Below are 23,743 nucleotides of genomic sequence, written 5' to 3'. Positions count from 1 at the left end.
TCTTGAAAAGTATGGCGTTGATGAGAAAAGTGCAAACATGCACATTACCACCACCAATTTGGGGTGATCTATACATCGAATGGCCGTTGATTGGACAATTTATTGCGACTCAGCAAAAAAAGGAGCTGCACTTGTCACACCGACTGACAGCAAATAAGACGATGATGTCTTAAATTACTGTTATTATTTTTTTAATTTCACTTCATTTTCTTTATTTTTTTATATTGCATCGTGAAAAATAAATGTATACATGAAATTAGCTCATCTTTTTTTTTTTTTTTTTTGTCATTCCAGCAAAGTAGTCTGACTGATGTCACGCTTTGAAACTCTGCGCTGTAATCACTCACAATTAGCGCCACGCTAACGTCAGCACAAAAGCGGCCATCTTGCTGAGAAGGGGAACGCTAATCCTCTCCACGCAATTTTGGGCCACCTGCCAGCACTACACGGCACAAAACAAATCCGCGTCGAAGGCATGAAATTCTGAAAACCAGCGATTAAGGATCAGGATCTTCCCCCGCGCGCGTCCGCCGCCGTGATTGGTGGCCTGGAGTACCCCCACATGAAAGCGGAACCCCTGCGTTCATGAATACACCCCTGATTGCACAGTAATCACATTCATTATATGATAAATATACCGAAATGTGCCGTCATCTTTTTTCTTTTTCTTTTTTTTTGCTTGATTATTTCGAATGGATCTGTTTATTTCTTTTGTTTAAGGTGGCTGCTGTCATGTATGACATAACTGCCGAACTGATTAATTAATTCATTAAATCATATATGACTGCAGTGGTGACCTACGAATTTTTCAAGATATGAGCGGTCACTTGGCCGAATTTCTGTCTTGAGATTATAATTCATTGTACTGCTCCTTCTAGTGGCAACAAAATGCAATTACACAGACGCAAAGGGAGAAGAGTAGTTAAGTTATTAGTTAGCCCGTGAGCACTGTTATACTGTATTATCTATTGTTATATTTGGGTAACCAAAACACACACATTTGATGTGTGAATATTCACATATGCTACACACTTAGACGCGTTCCTACACAAACATTGAATAAATGCACTATTCAGTCTATAACTGTCTTCTTTAGCCCAACGAATCAGTGGTGTAGTGTCTTTAATATGCACAAGGGGGCAGTATTTGCACAGTGCATCCAGAGCCGTATATAGAGAGAGTTTGGGTATCAGCAGAGTATGTATAATTGATAAATACATGTTATGTAAAAAGCTCTAGCTTTTTTATTTTTTTTAAATTCTATATTATTGTGTTTTATTTTTATTTTCATTGTATACTGGTTCCTCATAGAATTTTGTAGTGTGCTACAAGAAAAGTTACAAAAGCCATAATTTTTGTATATATTTGTCTTTGATACAGTTGTTAAAAAAAAAAAAAAAAAAAGTTTTAGCAGGGTAACAAGATGGCGTCCAGATTTCATGTGACCAATCACAGCATGGTTGGTCAACTGCCGGTCAGTGGTCACGTGACATACTGACGCCATCTTGTTACCCTGCCGAAACAGAGTTGGCCAAACTCTCTCTCTATATGGCTCTAAATATCTTTAGTTTTATATATATATATATATATATATATTTTTTTAGCCACAAACAAAAAGGTAATAAAGGGTTTCGTTTACTTACCTGAATATTTGATGCAATGTGGGCACTTTAAGAGGTAAGTTGGAAAGGAGAAATGCTTGACGAGGGTTAAGTAAGTCTTTTTTTTAAATTCTTATTATTTGGTATCAGGTGTTTAGTTGCTCTGACTAATGCAAGTCAAGAAGAGAAGAAATGTGTGTGGAAGGGATTGAATATAATGGAAGTTACTGTATGTGAGTCACTGAGCCAGGTCAGTCAGTCACGGTCATACAATCTCTTCCCTGGAGACTCTACATGGGTATCACACACTTTTTTTTCCACTGTAGTCTCACGCCAAGTAAAAAAAAAAAAAAAAGAAGAAGATATTTTAGGCTGTACATAGGCCTACACTTATTTTTTTATTTATTGCATTTTTTGATAAGAAAATAAAAACACAATAAGAGCTAAAGGCAGACTATCCTGTATTAAGTCATAGAATGAAAATAATAATCCACCTGTTTTTATCCATCTCAGAAGGCGGCCATTTTGCCACTTGCTGTCAACTGAAAATTATATCGCGGTAACAACCAATCAGGGTTCTCTTGCTTTCTGTAGCTAAGCAGTGATCTTTAATTACATAAATACATTTAATATTAATTTAGCATCTTTTGTATACATTATAGTAGCTTGTTCCCTCTCATGTTATTAAATACAGTAAATTATATGCAACAGATTATTGATAAATCCAGTATGGTAAATCCATAATATTATAATTATAATACAATATTATTAATCCATTTTGTGGGGGATATCTTACAGGAAGTGTAAGTCAATATGGCCTGAACACACAAAAGTCAACATGGCTGCGTGAGTGTTTTGTGCAGGCAAAACCTGCTCTCCACGCCGGGAACGCCCTTTCATTTCTCAGGGGTCTTTGCTTTCTCCTCATTCTTTGGCGCCTTTGTTCCCGTGGCCAGGGCCCCGCTTCTCACATCCCCGTCTTGCAGGGACATTGTTGTACAAGTATAAATACTTTGCTACTATACTTAAAGTGACATTACTTGAGTATTTATATTTGGACCCCTTTTTACTTTTACTCCCTATGTTTGACAACAGAGCAGACATCCGAGTAGCTCAACTAAAGAGTGCCTCGACTTGAGTTTTTGGAGTTTGAAGCCGCTGTTTGTCCATTTTTGTCTCTATGTTGCAAAGGAGCTTTGAATACCTTGTCGCTCAGGTGAAAATGGAAATAATTTTTAATTTAAGTTTGATAAGAATAATTATTATTTTTGTTGTTGTTAATATTAAACATTGTCAATATAATGTACCTAAAAGTGAACCTACCAAAACATTTTTTAATTATTGTAATCTTTTTTTTTAGCTTTAGCATAATGCTGTTAAAAAATGTTTTAACTCAGTGCAGCAATACGTTTAGACGTTCAATACAACAATACTCACAATCATATTCTTTATCCTCTGCAAGGAGCTGAGAAAAGCTGGGCTGTCTATGTTGCACAGACATCCATGTACAGTGCTGTATCGTCCTCCATCTCTCTTAGACTGCCTACGGTGGCCGTGGCAGGCATAAGCAAAATGTAGACTGAAGTGAACGAGAAAGTGTGACAAAAGCAGGTTAATTATTTTTAATTCATCATCGTCATTATTGTGCAATATGTCTTTATATAAAGCAATTAAAAGTATTATTATAGAGTGCTATTTTTATCATTAAAAAGCACTACAATTATTTTTGTTGTTTTTTGGGGGAAGCTGGAACGGATTAATGGCATTTCCATTCATTTCAATGGGGAAACATGATTTGTTTCTGTACTTGTACTGAAGTACACAGTACTTTTGTCATAGAGGACCAGTTTGGAAGCAAAGTAGACCACACATTTGCATCGCCTCCATCTCAAAATGTTTTTTGCAAATTTCAATCCAGTTTGAATTTAATTCACGTTTTTCCTGCCTACCAATCAACTACTTTTGCAGGTTGTGTTTAGGTAGGCAAATTTTTCCACCTCCAGGGTGTCGTGTTGCCTCCTCTTCCTCCTCCTCTTCCTCTTCCTCTTAGTCTCACCCTTTAGGGACAGAGAGGCGATCCCGTGCAGCCACACTCACCTGCACAGCCCCGGTTCCCACGGCCAGGACACTTTTGGGAAAACGGCCAGCAGATCCGCAGCAACAGCAATCACGTAAGTCTGGCAAATTGACAAAAACTATGATTAAAAATAGCAGAAAAACAGTAGTCATTTAGAGTAATGTACCGTACAGGATTGGTTACAAGTTGGTCTACTTTTTTTTTTTTATGTGATTATTCTTAAGGGTTTCAAAATAAGGTTTCGAGCTTCTAAACAAGGTTAAGTTTTCAATCTAGGAATAGGGTTTGTAGTTAGGGTTTCAAGCAGTGGCTATGGTTTCAAGTCAGGGTTATGGTTTCAAAGTAGGGTTTCAAGAACAGGGGTTTCAAGCTATGGTTAATGTTTTAAAAATAAGGTTTAATTCCAGAGTCAGGAGTTCAAAAGAGGTTTGCTATTCTACCCACCAAATCATCAGATAAGATTTGTAGTTAGGGTTTATAGCCAGGTTTAGGGGTTCGATGTATAATTGCAAGCCTCGGTTGAGGTTTTACATTAGGGTTTCAAAATAGGGTCTCAAGCCAGGGTTAGGGTTTTTAGTCTGGGTTTTGATTTTCTGTTTCAAATCGTGGTTTGAAGCCAGGGTTATGGTTTCAAAGTAGGGTTTACAATTAAATTTTGAGGCAAGTAATAGAGTTTCATGAAGTTTAGGTTAGGTTTGAAAATAGGGTTTCAGAGTAGGGTTAGGCTTTCAAAATAGAGTTTGCACATAAGTGTTATTGGAAGTAAAGGCAAAGTAGTAACCCTGGGCTGTTTGTGTAGCGATCGCATGAGGATGTCATCAACGCTGTCCGTGCGCAGCTACTCGGCGCGCCAGCCGTCCTTCTCCAGCGTGTCGATGAGGGACGGCGCTCGGGGCGGCGTCCGCTCCAAAGCCGCCGCGTCCACGGCCGGCACCTTATCGCTGTCGCGCTCGATGTCGGTGGGCAACGGGCTCCACCTGCTGGGCGCCGGCCTGTCCCTGAACGGACTGGGCGCGGGGGCCAGCGAGAAGGAGACCATGCGGGGTCTGAACGACCGTCTGGCCAACTACCTGGACAAGGTGCGTACCCTGGAGAGGTCCAACGCCGAGCTGGAGCTGAAGATCAAACAGCTGATGGCGGAGAGGCAGCCCAAGGGACACGACGTGGACAACATGATGGCTCAGGCGCACGCCATCGGACAGGAGGTCAGGCAGGCCCTTGGACGCTGCCCAAGAGGAAACAACACAAAAGGGGACAAAACATAACTACCAGTCTAACTAACCTACCTAATTACTTACCCATCTACCTCGCTTGGGTCATTCATCTATCAAACAACTTACCCATCTATCTAAAGTAGTTTCCTATTTCTACCTACCAACCAAGCTAACTACTCACCCATGTACTGTAGCTAACAGCCCATCAATGTACCTACCAACCTACCTACCCACCCATCGACCAACCTACCTACCTACTGTACCTACTACACACCTACCCATCTATCTACCAAACGACTTACATAACCATCTGTCTAGCTTCCTACCCAGCCACATACTATGTACTGTATCCAACTACCTACCTAGTTACCCATGTATGTATTACCTACCTACCAACCAATGTATCTACTACTGATCAAACTACCTACCTACAGTCAAGCTCCCAAACTATTTACTTATCCATATATCAAGCTATCTACAACACTCTAAAACAGTTGGGTCAACAATAACCCAACTATGGGTAAAAAATGGACCACTTCTCTACTTGCGTCAATTTGACCCAACTTTCTGGGTTGTTTTATACAAAATGACAAAAAAAATTTGACCCAAGTAAGAGATCTGACCAATATTTATGAGTTGTTTTACACCAAAAGACTAATTTCTTGACTCAAAATTGGGTCGAATTGACCCAAGTAGAGGATCGGTCCATTTTTGACCCATAGTTATTTTTATATAGTTGGGTTATTGTAGTTGTCTGTCAATTTGACCCAACTTTCTGGGTTGTTTTATACAAAATTACCCTTTTTTTTTTACCCATGTAAAAGATCTGACCAATATTTACGAGTTGTTTTACAGTAAAAGACCCATTTCTGGACTCAAAGTTGGGTCAAATTGACCAATAAAGTGGATCGGTCCATTTTTTATTGGTTTACTATTGACCTAACTGTTTTTAGTGTTGAACTCATAAATAGGCTATTGAAAAAAAAGGGTAATTTTGTATAAAACAACCCAGAAAGTTGGGTCAAAATTGACCCGTAAAGCGGATCCGTAAATTATTATTTTTTAAATCTATAATTGGGTTAATTTTAACCCAACTGTTCTTAAGAGTGTATCAACCTACTGACCTGCCTGCCTGCCAACTTAGCTACTAGTCTAACTACCTATTGAGCTATCTATCACTACCTACCTACCCAAGTATTTATTTACCTACTTACCAACCCTAACAACCTTTTTAACTACCTACCTACCCGTGTACCAGTCTACCTATTAGTACCTACCTACCTACCAGTATCATTACAATATTTGACGAGAGCGATCTCAAACCTACACCAATGCAAAACAAATCAAATTTGGATCAGCACCAAATGAATGCATAAACATTCAATAAATTATATATTATTCCGATTCACACAAAAGGGGTATTACGTTCTTCACCTTGCTAACTTGCTAGGCGGAGCTCACTAACCAATCTAACCCATGGCTCCCTCAGGTAAGGAAGAGGACACTCGAGAACGCCCGCATCATGCTGGAGATAGACAACGCCAAGCTGGCGGCCGACGACTTCAGGGTCAAGTGAGACACGCACACGCGCACAAACACACGCTGTAGTCGTCTTCACACGGGAGCGCCAGACTGCCAAGCGACGTGATTTAACGACTTTTCCGCCAGTGTGCGAAATGAAAACGGCAGAGTGCGACCATTTGAAACATTCCATTACGTGCGCAAAATCGTACAGGAAGTTGGCCATTTTGTTTAAGCAGCCATTTTAAGTAATGTGGCCATGAGGATTTTTTTTGTAACATAAAAAATATATATTAACTTGACATTTTTGTTGCTAGACTTCTTTTAAAAAGTGCATTTTATTTAAGAAATATGTCATTTCTGAACAAAAATAAATTCATCTATTATCCTATAAAATTTGCCCAAATTGTTCTGGGTCTTAATTAACGAATTAATCCAACATTTTAGAAAATAAATAAATATAAAATAATAAATGCCCATTCCAAAATCTTGCAGCATTGCACTCAACTAGAAAATGTATGCAGAATTAGAAATATGTTTATTTTAATTATGAATATTAAATATATTAATATAATATATTAACACATTATATTTAATCATATTAAAATTATATATATATATATTGTTATTAGTTACTAAAACAACATAGGTATTAATATCAGCATTGGCATTACATACATACAATATGGTTCTTTTGCCCCAGTCATGCAATTGGCATGCTGTGTATTTCTATGGAATGTCTTCAAATGGCGACATTTCTGTCTGTCCAGGTGGGAGGCGGAGGTGGCCTTGTGTCAGTCGGTAGAGCGCGACTGCCAGGCCCTGAGGCGAGCCAAGTCCGACCACGACCAGATCATCTCCACGCTGAGAGGGGATCTGGACAGCCTCAAGGAGGAGCTCTACTTCCTCAAGAAGAACCACGACGAGGTGAGGCTTTTGGATAGTTTGGAATTTTTAGGGTTTCAATTGGCCAGCGCTTCTTCATAAATGATGACTTTACCGCTGTTACCTGAATATGTAAAAATGATGATAATATAAACGGGATTATTAATAATTGAAACTAAAATGAGTTCTCGAGTGCTAGAATGGCATTAAGTGTTCGGGAGCTATTGTGGTTACTGGGCAACTTAAACTTGTTTCTCAGGGTGCTCGTGTACAGCATGTCTCCTTTTTGGTCCTTACCATCCATATGCAACCATAAAATGCATTACATTGATTTTGCAATCTGTAGTTTGCCAGGAAGATGTCCATTTAGTACAAATATGCGTGGGCCAGCATTGGCGCAGCTATAGTGATAGTGGTTGTAAAAGCATGTTTATTTTTGCTATCGGTGACACAGATGGCAGTGTTTGAACAGCGGCAGAAGCCTAAAAAAAAAAAACATCAGCCGCACCTTCAATGCAAGAATAACTGCTTGCTGGCCAATCAACCTCCAGCATGAAAGGCCAGAAAACGTAACGTGATAGTCCAGGATGTGACTGCAGTGAAATAGAAATAACAGATGCACGCTAAATCCTGTTGCTTTTGGTTTAAATAATGTTTTATATTAATATTTGATTTATTAAACATATTTTGTGATTATGCTACAAAAATGGCTTACAGATTATTGTTTAAAAAAAAAAGTAAAGCGAAATAAATACATGGCTGGGTGTAGAGATAAAAGCCTTATTTTTTTTAAGGGCTAAAAATGTGAGAATAATGTCATGAAGTTCATTAATTGTTGACACCATTGATATTTTTCAGCGCAGCCGTTTTCGCACCACCGACCAGTTTCATGCAAAGCTATGTTATTATATATTTGGGCACAGAAACAAATTGGAAAAAAAGGATTAAAAATACTCGCCATTATGCTGAAATTTGTTTTGTTGTTTTGCCTCTCAATTCCGATGTATCACTTCAACATACTGTACTTCCTTGAGACCAATTACTATTAGGCCAGGGTTTTGGCGCCATCTTGCAGTGTTCTGGAAAGACATAAAATATGCAAATATTTTTTCAGAAGTAACAAAGAATTGTTAAAAAAAAAAAAATCGAAATTGCGAAATCTGAATGGATCAGAATTGGCTGATGGGCATTCTTTCATGTTTTTATTCAGGAAAAAAGCTCTGTGAAGGTCCGGCTGGCCAACGAGCAGGTGAACGTGGAGGTGGACGCCGCTCAGGGCCCGGATTTGGGCGCCATCATGGCCGAGCTGCGGGTCCAGTATGAGGGCATCGCACGCAAGAACAAGGAGGAGGCCGAGGCCTGGTACCACAAGAAGGTCAGTCGGCTTGGAGTAAATGGAAGGGATTGTTTTATTCCCCTCAATATAGCAAATACAATTTAACGTGATTATTTCTTAAAGATCTTCTTCTCATGTATTTTTTTTTTTTTAACAAACACAAGAAATAAATGTATCTGTATTCCAATAAATATCCGGCTTATTATATATATACGTGTTTTGTTTTCTAGATTGGGCTCACGCTAAAATATAAAAAAATGAACCATGTATTAATATGAAAGGCAGTTGTTCAATTATTGTGTGTCTGTGTGTAGCTGGATGCTGTGCAGTCAGAGGTAAAGGTGAGCAACGAGGCGCTCCGCTGCGCCCAAACCGAGCTGAGCGAGAGGCGACGTTTCCTGCAGGCACTTGAGGTGGAGCTGGACAGTCTCCGCATGCAGGTAACTGTCCCTACTGACCTCCCCAAAAATGTGAGAAATTGATCCCAGCCCTAATTTATTAACTCAGTTGCTCCCAAAAACATATAAAAACGTTCTATTTTAAATATTGCCATGGTCCCAAAAACGTATTTATACATTTTTTTATGCTTGTTTTTTTCAATGATAGAGAATACAGAAGGCTTTGATGCAGCCTCAGAAATGAACACTTGAAGCAATGGTAGTTATTACAAAAACGGTCAGCAGGTGGCAGCAGAGTTTAAGAGATCAACCAGGGCCATTTTGCAAAAAAAGAAGAAGCTATTTTCCTTAATGTTTTCAACAGATTTGTGAATAATGATGAAACTTAGCTATATTCTAATGCTAGAAACGGAAACAGATAGAAATATACTTTTTTTTGTCCTGATGAAAAAAGAGACATCTTTCTTTTGGCAGGTTCCACGTTTTATAGCAACAGAACACAACAGTCTGTGAGCTTTGCAAAATCTGTCAAAATCCTGTAATACAGCCGGGAGTGAAGGGGGTTGCTTCAGTGAAAATGGCTGCGAGTGAATGAGTATTTGTAGCACCATCAAATGTACTCAGCTGGTGACATTCATTGCGCCATAATCAATCATTGTGACAGTTATAAAGGCGTACGGTGACATACACACCTTGCAAACAATTTGAGTGGTGCAGTCGTGGTCCGCGGAGACTCATACTGTCGATGAATAGTGTTTGCTCAGCACACACACGCGAACCACATTAATCACAATGATATCATTGTGTTGGCAGTTGGTGCCTTGTCTGTTTACTGAGAAGTCACTGGTGAACATTCACAAGTGACTCACAGGGCCCCTCCATTCGTGGCCGGTGCCAAGTCGGGCACGAGGCGGCGTCTAAATCTGCGCATGGGCTGACTAGACTAAGCTTTGGTATTTTTCGCATACACACGCAAGCCGGCGCAGCGTGGCGCATTTAACACACATGAGTAGCAGGGGTTCACGGCCTACTAATACAAACTATTACCTGGATTGTGTGTTTCCCAGGTGTGCGTGCTGGACGGCAACCTGGCAGAGACGGGCCACAAGTACTCGGTGGAGATGGAGCGCTTGCAGGCGACGCTGGTGCAGCTGGAGGATGAGCTGTCGCAGCTGCGCCTGGACATGCAGCGCCACAAGACCGACTACGAGCAGCTGCTGCGCATCAAGCAGAACCTGGAGATGGAGATCGCCACCTACAGGAAGCTGCTGGAGGGAGAGGAGATGTAAGGATGCTTTTAAACTGTCGTGGCGTGAGGGAGAGGTGATGGACAAAGCGGTTCTGACTGAGTTTCTTTGTCATGCAGGGTGAAGGAAATACCCCCACCTCCGAAAAGTAAGTCCAGAATTGTTTTACCTTTGGATTCTACTTGCACTTTATATTCTACTGCGATACAGATCAATTTCAATAAATATGTATTGTGTTTTCATACGATACAGAAATATTTTTCTTTATTAAAAGAACAGAAGTTACGTACAAAAAAATGAGGGGTCAATTCATGTCACTGGGCAAAACTGATTTAAGTAAATCGAGTTACGAGCTTGGTCACAGAACGAATGAAACGACATAAAACGAATGCAGCTCACCATGTTGTTTCGCACCCTCTCAGAAGAACCCGACGTGCGCACCCGGAAGATCGTCAAGGTGGTCACTCAGACGATGATCAACGGCAAAGTGGTGGACGAGTCCAGCGAGGTGGAGCAGATTGAGGAGCGTAAAAAATGAGCAAATGCGGAGCCGATCGACGCGGCCCTAAAAACGTGCCTTCCTGGTCCATGGATGAAGTCTCAAGAAAACCTTCTTGGTTTGGGATGTAACTTTGCCAAAAAGGTTGTGCCTTGCCCTAACACAAAAGGAAAACTGTAATTAAATACTAACTGAATCATGATGTAATAATAATTAAAGCCAAGCAGTGATGAACGAGGCGTCAACCCTAATTTCATGACTTTTTGTGTGTGTCCTTTTATGGTAGACATTAAAGCTGAACATTGTTGAAAAAATAAACTAATTGTGATTTTTTCCCCTCAATATTTTGATTGCAATTTAATATTTAATTAATATTTTAAATAAATGTATCTGTATTACAACAAACAATAATTTAAATGTTTTGTTCTTATTGGTTATGCTAACATAAAGGCGAATGAACCCTCAATTAATATGAACTTTTCTTTTGTGATTAAATAAACTTGACTTGAATTAATGACAGTTGATTCATTTCATCAATTTGACTTGTTAACTTACTAAACACTTTGATTTGATCATATTGGGTTACTTATTTTACCCAAAATTGGGTTAATTATTTTGACTCAGTAGAGTGGATTAAAGATTAGTTTTGGGCGGGCAGAAGAAATTAAGTTGGTCGCCATTCGTGTACAGTCAATCGACACACATGGATTTGCATATTCATCGTTTTTTTCTAAATTATTTTTAAATATTTTGGGAGGATTAAAAAATATATATTCACATCCCCACACTATTCCGCCTTTCTCTGCATGATGTGCTTATTTATACTCATGGCCGATAATGAGGCACTCTAAAGTACGTGTAAGCATAGCTAGCTAGGTAAACTGATGCAAGCTAAGGCGCTTATGTTCTTATAATGGGCGAAAAGGTGCTTCAAAGTGCAACATTTGGCACCATTTTGGCCATGCCCCCCCCCCCCCCCAAAAAAAAAAAAGAAATGGTGAAAAGTTTAGCACGATAGCACCAGAATTTAGCACTATTTAGTTCTCACTCTGCATGTATTTCTTGTTTTCAGCAGTTATGTTCAAACATGTATAATGCATTGAGAAGCAACTCACAATTCACCTTACAGGGTCTTAGAGAATTGTTTCATGTTCTTCGTTTTCTCTGTACAAATGCTTTGTGTCTTGTGCCAGCCTAAAAATCATCCGTTTCTGGCATTCAAAAATTATCTGTGTAATTTCAATTCTGAAATAATAATAATTACACACTAATAACCCCCCCCCCCCCATTTGTATTTCACTCTTTAAAATAAAAGAAATGAAAGAGGACAGAAATATTTTAAAATTCTAATTAGTTAGCCATATACCGCCACCCGGTGGACAAGATTATTACAAACTTTTTTTCATACACAATATAGCGAGATATAGGTGAATTATTTAGGCTGCTAATGTTTTTTTCTTCTTCCACATGCTAACCAGCTTTCAAAGCATAAAAAAAACCCTCTCATCCCATTCCCTATAATTGCCCTCGATTTAATGACTAGGAGATTATTACTTTGTATAATGTCAATAAGCAGTGTAACATTTGATGTACAGTATTAACAAAAAAATAAATATCTTAAATTTTAGCTTTGTGTCATTAAGTAGCAGACGGAGGACTTGTGGCGTGGCAGTCCCCTCGTGAAGCTCTTGGATGGTCATCGAGTTCAGGTTGTTTTGTTCTTGTTTTCTTTTTTGCCACTTGGATAAAAGGTAACATAACTATAAAATTGGTTACGTTGTAGTGTTAAAACGTCTAGATATTTTAGTGGTGGTTCATAAACAAATAAAAATGTTAGCTACGTACTGCAGTTTTGTCTACTTGTTAGCTAGCTGTCGTTTAGCTAGCATATTAGCCCAGTCGAATCGATGTGCAACTCGTTCAGAGAAGAAAAAAAGCCCTCCAAAACATTCAAAGGTTGTTGTTGTTGTTGTTGTTATGTACAAACGTTTAAAATCATTTGTTTGTATTTATAGTTGAGACACACAACAATGTTCCCTTGTGCCAGATTTAAAGCTCTGGATTACGTATTTGAGGTGGGTTTATGACTACAAGAGCTGAACAAACAGACAGACACACACAAAAAAAAAATCAAATGATTAAACAATGTAAATTCTACTTTCAGGAAAGAAACCGTCTGATGGTGATAATGAACTTGCTGTCGCTACCAACGCCCTACATAGTTTACAAAGATGACCCTTACCCTCACACTGGAACCCTGGCGGAGGTCACCTACAGGAAACCATGGGTCAGAGGTACATGTGAGAGCGTGTTTTCTAATCGATGTAATCGTGAATGCAATGCGTGAAGATTCTATCATGTAATTGTGATGATTTACCTGTTTAGGGAAGGCAATTTCCACCTGTACGCTCAGCACTTCCGTCCTGGATGACCTCAGAGGAACGACACAACACGTTAGCTCAACAGAAAAGTGATGTACCCCTTAAATCTGTTGTTTTCAATCTTTTTACACCAAGTGCCACTTGAAAAAAATTCAGCATAATGACCAAGTTGACCAACAAAAAGTCTTAAATTATGAGAATAAAGTAGATTTTGTTTTGTGATAAAGTCTGTTTAAAAAGTGTGTTTTTAATAAATTAGTTTCAAGTTTAAATATGTTGAAAGCATGTGTGAGGGGTAAAACTGAAAAAAAAAAATGTATGTATAGTTTATAATAGTATTTTTTATGTGGTCTATGTACACACGTAGCAGATTTGAGATTTCCTTTACAGTACAGCCCTATGTTTGTAGTTTTTAGAATGACAGGTTTGTTTTACTCCAGATTTGATAACCCTGGAAATATCAAGATAGAGATCATGGCGAGCTGTCCTGCTAACTCAGAGTCGAAGCTTGCCCATCTGTGTGAGGAATCCTTTGTCAAGTTGACTGCGCGGCTGGATATTGGAATTAAAGACCAAGGTAAATAAATATTTCCATGAAAATGTGCATTCATACCTTGATTTAAGAGTGCCTCAACTTATGAGTTGTTGTTGTTTTTATTTAAATGCAATTAAGCAATACAAATAGTGTTCCCCCACACTATACGCTCATTGTGAATTCACCTATTCACATTTTATTTTTTTTGATTAGAAACAAAAACATTTTGTGCTGGAACAGATTCATGCTATTTTAGTCAACAACTCACGTAACAAATGAAACTCGCAAATCAAGTTACCACTTAGAATCAATGTTGAACGTTGGCAGATCTGCTCCTACCGGAAGACATGGTGGCTGCCAATTTCTTTCATCGTTTTAAACAACATTTGCCCACCCTGAAGAGCAAAGTGTCCCGGCTGAAGACCCTGCTGGTGGCCGACCCGCTAATAAGCTTGAGCGGAAGCGCCGTCACCGAGCAAACAATATCCAGGTACCAGAGTTGGCAAGTGTACTTACACTCTCAACTTACGTTGAAGTACAGATACTTGTGTAAAAGTGCTGAGTCAACTCCTGCAACAACAACAATAAGTCCAGACAAAAATAAAAAGTTTTTTTTTTTTTACTGTCAATTTACAGTAACGGTACAGTATTTGTACTTCATTGCTTCCCACGATCAATTGCCTACATGTCACAAATGCTCTTTTTTAATGCAAGTGTAAAGTGGGGCTTACAAAATGTGCAGGCACTGTGCGCCTTATGAGACGTCTCGTGATGTACAGCACATAGCAGAACTCACAGAGGAGTATACAAAAGAGTCACAAGCACCGGATGAGGTAATATAACTGACATTACAATTTTTCGTTTTCCTGATTTAGTAATGGAAAAACTCTTGGTTCTCCTGATAGTCTTTGTTGTTACCCGAGCTCCTGAACGACTGCATGATGACCGCGGACTATCCCCGAAGCTTTTCAAGCGTTTGCTGTGGTATGAATGTGGTGGCAGAAGAGCTGGATGAGAATTTTCCTGACGCGGAGGCACTTTATAACGGTAATAAACAGATTGTTGAGATGAATTGAACATACAAATGATGATATATATATATTTTTTTATTTTTTATTTTTTTTGTCCTTTAGATGATTCAGCTTCAGTGGACATTTTCCATTTTTCTTCAATGGAATCAACCGGCAAAAGTGACTGGATGAAGAACAACCCTCCAGGTTGGAATATTGCTTATATAACTGGTTGTGGAATTGGTGGTGCTGCTACTAGACCTGGTACTGTACTGGCACTATAACCAGTCAGATACTAATTGTCATGGCTGCTAGTTTTGTCATATGACAGGCCCCTATTAGGTACCATAACCCGTGCTTGCACTTGGTACGGGTTGTAGTACTATAATTTGGCTCTGGTTCTGGTAGATAACTGGTCAGGTACTAATCACGGTCTTGGATACCGGTAATGGACATACAGTAACTAACATAACTTTTTCTGGTACTGGCGCTCCATCTGTTCAACTAAAAGTATTGCACACCTTAAGAGAATTATTTTATCCCAAGAATCAACATTCGATTTTCCACTTTTTTTTTTCTTACAGAATGGGTGATGCTTCCAACTGAAATGGAGCTGGAGCTGATTCTGACTCCACCTACTGCTGCCACCAGTCACTACCACGCCCGTCTGAGCGTTTGTGACCTTCAGAGGGAAGAATTATCGCCATTGGGCATATTGTGAGTGATGTTGGTACAATCTCATCATTTTCATGCGAGTGCGGTGTATTGACTTTTTATTTCTCATGTATGGGTTTTTTTCTGACTTTGTCTATTCGTTGCCATGGCATTCCAGATCTTTGGCGTCAGCAGAAGCTGAGAAGCAGATGGAGGTGGCACTCTGGAAGGCCGAGAAGTATCCAAACTATGTGCTGAAGTTCCTGTTTGGAGGTACCGTCAAGATCTTCCTGTCGTAACGTCTGATCTACAGTACATGAAAACAATCCCTTTGTATCTTTTGACAGAACCCGAGTTAGAAGAAGCAGCCGTCGAATTCCAGCCTCTGAGTGAAGCTTTGAAGTTGACCACATTGGAGAGTTTGGTTCTCGAGGCCGATGTTGGAGAGTTTTTCGGTAACATGCGGGAGTCTCCGGAGAGGCTGAGCAATGAGGTTCCATCACATGAGGAAGACTGCATTGTGCAGGACTTCAACAAAGTGTCAACAGAACATGATGGAGAAGGTGAGCATTTTTTATTTTTCAGCTTGTGTTGCAAAAATTTGAAACTGCCGTCTGGAATGTTAGAGGAAAAAAAAATCTGAAATCTAAATAAAATTTCTTCTGTTGTCTCTAGACTGCTTCCAAATTGTTCCAACTCCCCCGGAGGAGTCTCAAACTGCTAGCGTCTTGGTGCAAAAACTCACAAGTTCTGATGAGTGTCCCCAAAGAACACCACCTCTTGACACCAAGGAAGTCAAACCTTTAACAAGCACCGACAACAGAAGCTCTAACAAGACTTTTGCCCAAGTCTCGCACGCACCTTCCCGTAAGTTGGACGGCAACCTCAGAAGCCAGAAAACGGACGACCAGAGAGGCGTCGTCAGGGCAGCCAGACGTCATCCGGTGCATCACGTCGACCCGCTGACCGCCTTCATGATGCTGAGGTCGCAGCAGGTGTCCACTCCCACTGCAGGTGCCTCTGCTACCACGGGTGGGGAATAACAATTGTTAAAAGAAAAAAGAAAAAACAAAAAAAAACAATTGTGGGCTACCTTGTTCAACAGGGGATACGTTCCAGACCCACTCGCAATAGGTGAAAATATGCAATATGGAGAGACCAGATTAAAAATATATACATAGTATTAATCTTTTAGATTTTACATTCATATAGACTGTATTGAAAACATAAATATTGATTAAAAACTATTTTACTGCCACATGTTATCCAAAAAAACAACCCAGACAGTGCCAGCCGATTTCGAGCATCATAACTCATCTTTCAAGGTAAACAAAATATTGTGTGCCGTCACTAAACAAGGTGCATACCAAATGAAAAGATCGCATTCCATTCTTTCATTAGAAAAAAAGTATGTTTCTACCTTATTCCGTTCTTTAGTAATCACCATTTGAAAATAGGTCATTTGAGTGACATTGAGCGAAAATTGATAAGGAGAAAATAAGCTTTTTGTGGAAAGATACATTTTCTGCACAACAATGACTGACACTAATATTTCTTATTTAGTGACGCTCTGTGAATTTGATTTAACGTGACAACGTGATCCAAGAAAACGTTCTATTTCATCATATTCATGACGTTTCATTGTAAAGTCCATATTACCGGGAGACCATTGAAAAGAGATACAATGCTGCCATCTGCTGGCCATTATTAGTGGGTGTTTTGGGATTTTACAACCCCCAATGACAAGGCAGCGCTGCACAGACGTTACCCTGCCCATTGAAAAAAAAAACTAAACATACTTAACGTCATTTAACGTTTTTGGGGCAATTATTTGGATTTTACTATACATCATGAAACGTTTTTGGCGGTAAAAGAGTTCAAATGCATTGAAACAATGTATATAAAATAACATTTAAGCAGTCCGGCACAATCTCCGATTGGCTGCTGGTGGCATCATGACGCCATCTCGGGGTATTCACAGTACACAGCATTTATCTATATTTTACAGTACTGTGCATTTTGTGTTGTGTTCATTTCAAAAGCCTGTTTTAATAAGTTTAAGTGTGTGGGAGGGGGTTAAAAAAAAACTTATTTTATTGTATGTGTGCGGTTTTTCACCTATTGCGAGAGGTTCAGGGGAAAAAAAATTTCACTTGTAAATTTACAAGCTTTGAAGTTTGTGATCTTGTGTTTTGATCAGCACCAGAGGAGGAAGAAGAAAAAGAAAGGGTCTCCGAAGTGCAGCCTACTCCACAGCAGACACGCAAAGCAGACAGGAAGCCCGCCACCACCCCCTCCATCATTACTGCTGCAGTATCAGGACACGCCTCTAGAGGGCAGGTCACCACTGCTGCCCAGGACGTGTCAAACAGCAGAGTGGTTCAAGTTCAAGCCACTGGTAGGACTCGCCTTCGTTTGCTACACAGAGACAATACGTCATGTGTCAGGATCGGAATTTAACTTCAAACAACATAACAAAGCAAGAATGATATTATTGTCCACCACCACAGTAAAGGGGTTCGTTTAAAAAAAAGTCCATAACTGTTTTGGACAACAACTTGTGAGCTTGAAAGTGAATCTCTGTTTTCAAATGTCACCCGCAGAGAGTCAGCGTCAAGCCTACCGCGAGCTGCTGTCCTTGGCCCAACCTCGTCTATCCTCTGCCAAAGAGCTGGGCCTCAACCTCCCCGCCTGGAGGGACTTTGAGCACCTGGCCTCGGACCAGACGCGCTACGTGCTCAAACAGAGAGAGATGGCGCTGTGCAGGAGGACGCCAGCGGAGAGAGGAGGTGGGACACGGAGGAAGGATGATGTCGTTGTGAGGGGAGTCACAAGGAGCACCTTTGATGCAATGTTGCGCGCAGATGAGGAGCAGCTGTTCCACCAGGTGTTCGTGATCCACGTGCTGGTTACGGCCAGGGAGCTGCTGTTCAAGTGTCACCTGAGCGCCGCTGTGGGTTAGTCACAATATTGCCGTTTACTCGTTTCACTATCCATCGCTTAACTTAACACAAAAAAAAAAATATGAATTTCGTATCGCAACATTATGGATTGAATTCCTTTAGGATTCCGTTTGGATTAATAACAGCATCTTCTGCTTTAGAGTACCTGAGCAAGGCGACGGAGACGTGTACAGACACGGGTGTGATTCAACTGCTGAGGAGGCTGCTCATCATTTCACACCTCGGGCTCAGGAACCACGAGTCCGACGTGAAGCTGCGTGAGCTGCAAACGCTGGTGGTGGAGCGGCTGCACAATGACAAAGTCAGTATTTGAAACAGGTTTGACGATGATCACAAAAACAACGTCGTGATACTTTTGCTTTGCTGCAGATTCTTGTCATCGTGTCGCTTAATTGCGACGACAGAATGTCCACAATCTTGCAAAGCTTGAAACAACTGACTGGTAAGCTTTAATTAACATCCACAACATTTTCTGTCTTTAGAAATACTGTACTTGAGAAGACAACCAAATTGTCAGTGCATGGATAAAACTGTAATTGACAACTTTGCACACTAGGTGGTGGTACAACACTTTTAATTAGACTTTCAGCCAATGAAAGTAATGGAGGAAAATGTGAGGAAAATTGCATTAATGAGACCACAGTCCACCAATACAAGATGGCAGAAAAATCATATTTATGATTCTCAATAAATTAGTATATCACAGAAAAAGTTTATTTCTGTAGTTAAAATCAATAAGTGAAACTCTATATAGTGTAATGCAAGTACATAACACACAGATAAATACTTGATTTATTAATTAAAATAATTTATTTTTATAATCTACTTTTTTGAGATGGTGATGTCTGCATTTTTTTGTTACGTGTTAGCTGCAATCATAAAAAAATTATATATAAAAAAAAAACTTGAATTATTTCACTATCAAGATTTTAGATAAGTTTCAATTTACATAAAATGCCCCCCAGCATACTCAAATTTATTGAGACGCATCCAAAATTGCTTTTTTTCTATTTCTATTAAAATAGTGACTAACATCATGACTGAATATGAATCAAATATTTCTCAAATATTGAAACATTTCACCAAAATACTAAAACCACAAAGAATTGTCAAGCAAAAAAAAAAAGTTTTGAATTCAAATAATTGTTGTGATATTTCCATTATGACTGAAAGCTGACACTATTGTTAAAGTTTTGATCCTCCCAACCATTAACATAAGAAAATGTCCACAAACGTTTGACTGGTCCCATACATTTTGTGCGCACAGCCAATCAATAGCAAGTATCAGTAAAGCTTTGACCCGTACTGTACATTAAAAGATATAGCACCTGTTCAAAATGTATTTAAGTAGCAAGGGTCCACAAACTTTTGACTCAAAGTCAGTAGCACTGGTACGGGTCAATTTAGGCACAAAACCTCTTTGCTATTGGACAGTACAAGAAAGTGTCCGCAAACTTTTGCTACTGTTCTACACAAGGATGAAATACTGTGACACGGTCCTGTCCTGTTTGTTTCTCTGCAGCTGCAAGTACAGTTCACCCTGATAACGACAAGAGCAAACTCAATGGTGCCAGTGTTGTCAGCGGGTGAGTTTATTAAAAATGTAATTGCCTATAAGTGACACAAGGTGGTGGCAAAGTATTACTTTTCTGTCAACATGACGCTCCTGACAAAATAATAATAAACAGAGAATAGGTGAATTTGCAAGTAGCAAATCACAAATACTGTATGTGGGGAACAATAAAAAGACATAGCACTGTATTGTAGATAAGCATAAAGGTATCAATGTTTTTATCAAGTGTAATTACTGCATGCACTGTAGCATTCGTGTGTTGGATGTGTGCCTTTAAGGGGCGTGTCCAAATGAGATCTGTGGCTTGCTTATAAAAATGTGACTTAGTGGCAGCTTGTGAAAAATAACGGTTTTAAAATAGTCATTTAAAAAAATTTTTTTTTTTTTTTAAAAACACATTACAATATAAGACAAAGGTAATGACATTCAAACCCTCCCCAAGAAAAAAAAGTCAACAGAGTTACTTCATTCATTATATACATTTTATTATCAATCGGTTATTGGAATCGGCTTAAGAAAATCCATATCTGTCGGGCCCTGCTTAAAAGTTACTAGTAGTCCTTTACCTGGTCCATATAGTGTTCTGGACAGTGGGTGCGTGTTGGTGTTCGAGCAGCATCTGGGCCCAGACTTCCCGTGGGATCTTTTCTCCCTGGTGGTGGAGTACGACCACCTGGACCCGTCGCCGTGGGCGACCGTCTGCAAGGAGAGGAGAGTGCAGCACCTTACCTTCAACACCGTCCTCCCCGGCGGAGGTCAGCATGTGTGACTCGCCTCGGCCCTTTCTTGCTGGTTCAGGAGGTGAGGTGTTTTTTAATTTTTATTTTATTTTTAACTCCCACAGATGAGCAGGAGAGCAAGGACAGCCTGGAGGACAAGGTGGCATACGTGTTGTTTGTGACCGAGTCGCTCCTCAACTGCCCTCTGCTGCTGCAGATGCTGGAGTCTACGTAAGTGTTGCTTAACTGTAAAGAGAAAGCATTTTAAGGTCACTCATATATATATATATATTTTTTTATATTTTTGCCGTTGTCTTGTCACAGGTTTAATATAACTCTGCTGGAGAGGAGCCACTGTCCGTCCCTGCAGATGCTGGGCGAGACCAATCATTACTCCGTCATCACGGTGGACGAGAGCACCGCCATCATTGTTCAGGTAGATAAACACGCCATCTATTGAACTCCTGCAGTATTGCAACACTACCTACCTACTTTGTGTGTGTGCGCGTGTGCGTAGGAGCAGGACGAACTGTGTGAGGAGCGAGCCTGCGAGGTGATTGTGATGAGACTCACCGCTCTGTCGCTGCAGTACAACTACTGCTGGATCATACTCCACTACCCGGACGGCAAGGGGGGAGGGTCAGTTCTACTCAGATTGAGATCTTGCTATATGTTCGCATAGCCATGGGTACTATGTTGACATTGAAACGGATGATTTCTCATTAGATGTAGCAATTGGCGGCTGCGGGAGAACAATGTCAATCAAGCTGCGGTTTCTCAACTCAAGTTGCGAGAGCAAGTTTGTGTAAAGCACTGAAACATTGAACAACATGACATGATGTGCATTTAACTTTATATAAGTTCATCTGTTAGCATTAATAAATGTAAGTAATTACTATACTATCATTTAAAGGTGCAACAGCAAATTGATAGCTATAATCAATTAACAAATTTATGTATTTTATCTCCAAGATGATACGCAAATATTCTCAGTCATTTTATTTCATTCAATAAGCGTGTCAATGAAATTTGTCGCAATAATCTCATAGTTACCGCGCGATTAATCGCATATTTTCCATCTGTTCTAAATCTTTTATTGTAACAATATTTGTGAGCTGCAGCTATACTATAATTCCATTTAAAAATATATATTTTTCAAATTTTCACCTTCGACTTTCCAACCAGACCATTGTTCTATTTCCTACTCACACATAAAAAATAAAATAAAATAAAAAGTCCAAGAAAAAGCAAAACACTTCAATCCCGTAGAATCTCCTCCTGTTCAGATTTGCTGATATCGCACGATGCTTGTATTGCTGCAGGTTCTCCAGCGAAGCCTTCAGTAACTTGGTGGTGCTCTACTCGTCACTGGTGCTCTTCGGCATGAAGCTGGAGGACCTGGAGGTCAAGGTACCGAGAGCTGAGGTTGCCCACTTTGTGCGGGTTCAAATGTTACTACTGATACGACAGGTGCTGATCGCTTCGGAGGTGTCGGAAGTGGCCCGATGGGTCAACCGGATCTGCTTCCTCAGCCTGATGTCCTGCGGCCGCGATCCCGCCGGCTACCTGGAGCGAGACTGGCTGAACGTCATGTCCTCGCAGGTGAGCTTCACGTAACGTCTCCGCATTTGTCACGCCTTTTACGTCCCGCCGATGTCCGGCAGGAGGAGCTGAGCCTGTTGCGCTTCCCCTGCATCAACCCACTGGTGGCTCAGCTCATGCTCAGGAGGGCGCCGTCGTTGCCGTGGCTACTCGCCGCCTCTCTGACGCAGCTGGCGGAGATGTTGCCAGAGGTGCCGCACAAGGTCCTGAAGGTACACTTGCAGGACACGTTCGAAAAAGGATTGCTGTGAGGGTGCAGGTGTGCCTCATGTCGTTTTTCCCGATGTCAGCTCTTTAGCAGTGCCACCTCCCTGTATGAAGCTCAGCCAGCCCAAGTCCATCCACTTCCTCCTCCTTCTCCTCCTCCTCCTCCTCCATCAGAGGAGGCCATTCCCGCTTCGGAACTTTTTCCCAGCGTCAACCCCAGCTTCCTGTTGACCCCAGATGACACAGAGATCAGCTTCTACTCACAGGAAGAAACGGCCTACTTCACCCACGACCCGACGTGGCCCGCCGAAAGCCCGGAGGTTAGCGACTGGTCCGGAGCCCATCTGTGGAACGGCGGAACCAGCCAGGAAGTGGCTTCAACTGCTGGCGAGGGCCGGGCCCGAGTGGCTGGAATGCCGATCGGGTGGAGAAGCGCCGAGTTGCCGCAACAAGGTTTGAGGGCTTTGGACGGCCCCTTCTGCCGCTTCAGTCCGCCTTCAAAGAGCCCGTTGTGGAGAGGAGGTCCGACTGGTGGCGGTTCGCACACGGGCGGGAGAGTGTCCAACAACTATGGGTCAAGATGCTGTATGGGACTAGAGAGGAAGAGAAGTGAAGAGGCGGCAGGCTTGACTGGATTAGGTGAGAGAGTCGTACGCTTATTTATGTGGAGCGCAGACGAAGGGAGCTGCATGGCGCTCGTTAACCTTTTTTTCCTGTCGTGTATAAAGTAGCTTAAATATTAACATCCAATTGTGTTTTTAATTTGTGTTTTTCCAGCGCTGACTCCTTTGAAGAAAAGCAGGCTGAGCTACGAGAGGGTGCCCGGACGGACCGACGGACAGACCAGACTCAAACTCTTTTAAATGAAGCCATTTTGTTCATTCCCAGGTTAAGTGTTTACTGGAACGAAACAAAAACAAAAACAAAAATCACATGTTCACAACTGTTCTGTTTGCTAAAATGTGTTAACGACAGCGTTGCAGTATTTAAACGCTGCGGTTCGTAACGCTATAGTGTATTTATATCATTTTTGTGTGCTGTTTGTGTATTTAAACAATAAAATGCTGAGTGTGTAAAAAAAAAATAAAAAATTCAAGTGTGGAGTGCAGCAATCCCCTTATCGCCACCGAAGCATGTGGAGAGAGAACGCTTATCTTTACCAGCCAGCACAGTCAAGCAGCTCCCTAAGGAATGATCCACCCCCACCACCTCCCCGAGTCCTCCAGACAAAGACCACCCCCAGGGACTTGGACTGGGAGCGTCCGGACAGGCTCATCCCACACTGACTGGCCGGCATCAATAACCAACTAACGAGCCTGTG

At 40.8% G+C, this 23,743-nt stretch overlaps 2 protein-coding genes across 8 annotated transcripts; both read left to right on the top strand.

Annotated features, from left to right (window-relative positions):
• Positions 1–3,675: 3,675 nt before the first annotated feature.
• On the top strand, positions 3,676–11,120 carry krt1-c5 (keratin, type 1, gene c5). Its single transcript, XM_086077126.1, has 9 exons — positions 3,676–3,772; positions 4,478–4,883; positions 6,382–6,464; positions 7,184–7,340; positions 8,509–8,673; positions 8,949–9,074; positions 10,100–10,317; positions 10,399–10,427; positions 10,702–11,120. The coding sequence occupies exons 2-9, from the start codon at positions 4,485–4,487 to the stop codon at positions 10,815–10,817; spliced, it is 1,293 nt and encodes a 430-aa protein (XP_085933252.1). The 5' UTR covers positions 3,676–3,772; positions 4,478–4,484; the 3' UTR covers positions 10,818–11,120.
• A 1,116-nt stretch (positions 11,121–12,236) lies between these two features.
• Positions 12,237–23,566, top strand: shoc1 (shortage in chiasmata 1). 7 transcript variants are annotated; one of them, XM_086077109.1, is made up of 28 exons: positions 12,237–12,529; positions 12,794–12,853; positions 12,943–13,072; positions 13,164–13,248; positions 13,600–13,736; positions 14,022–14,184; positions 14,437–14,527; positions 14,600–14,741; positions 14,828–14,911; positions 15,289–15,421; positions 15,537–15,631; positions 15,706–15,921; positions 16,034–16,390; positions 17,559–17,756; positions 17,962–18,147; positions 18,223–18,315; positions 18,462–18,622; positions 18,691–18,763; positions 19,844–19,907; positions 20,474–20,649; positions 20,739–20,844; positions 20,938–21,049; positions 21,131–21,252; positions 21,936–22,023; positions 22,084–22,215; positions 22,278–22,427; positions 22,506–23,061; positions 23,200–23,566. In XM_086077109.1, exons 2-28 carry the CDS (start codon positions 12,809–12,811, stop codon positions 23,283–23,285), a joined length of 3,981 nt encoding a protein of 1,326 aa, XP_085933235.1. In that variant the 5' UTR covers positions 12,237–12,529; positions 12,794–12,808; the 3' UTR covers positions 23,286–23,566. The 7 variants fall into 7 exon arrangements, with proteins under 7 accessions (XP_085933235.1, XP_085933232.1, XP_085933228.1 ...); XM_086077106.1 differs by having other exon boundaries at positions 12,238–12,529; positions 12,826–12,853; positions 23,200–23,561; XM_086077107.1 differs by having other exon boundaries at positions 12,239–12,529; positions 12,826–12,853; positions 16,034–16,372; positions 23,200–23,558.
• The last annotated feature ends 177 nt before the right edge of the window (positions 23,567–23,743 follow it).

This window comes from Leptonotus elevatus, chromosome 5, assembly GCF_054856555.1.
Source record: "Leptonotus elevatus isolate MCC_2025b chromosome 5, RoL_Lele_1.0, whole genome shotgun sequence".
NCBI lineage: Eukaryota > Metazoa > Chordata > Actinopteri > Syngnathiformes > Syngnathidae > Leptonotus > Leptonotus elevatus.
This window is presented reverse-complemented; position numbering and strand designations above follow the sequence as displayed.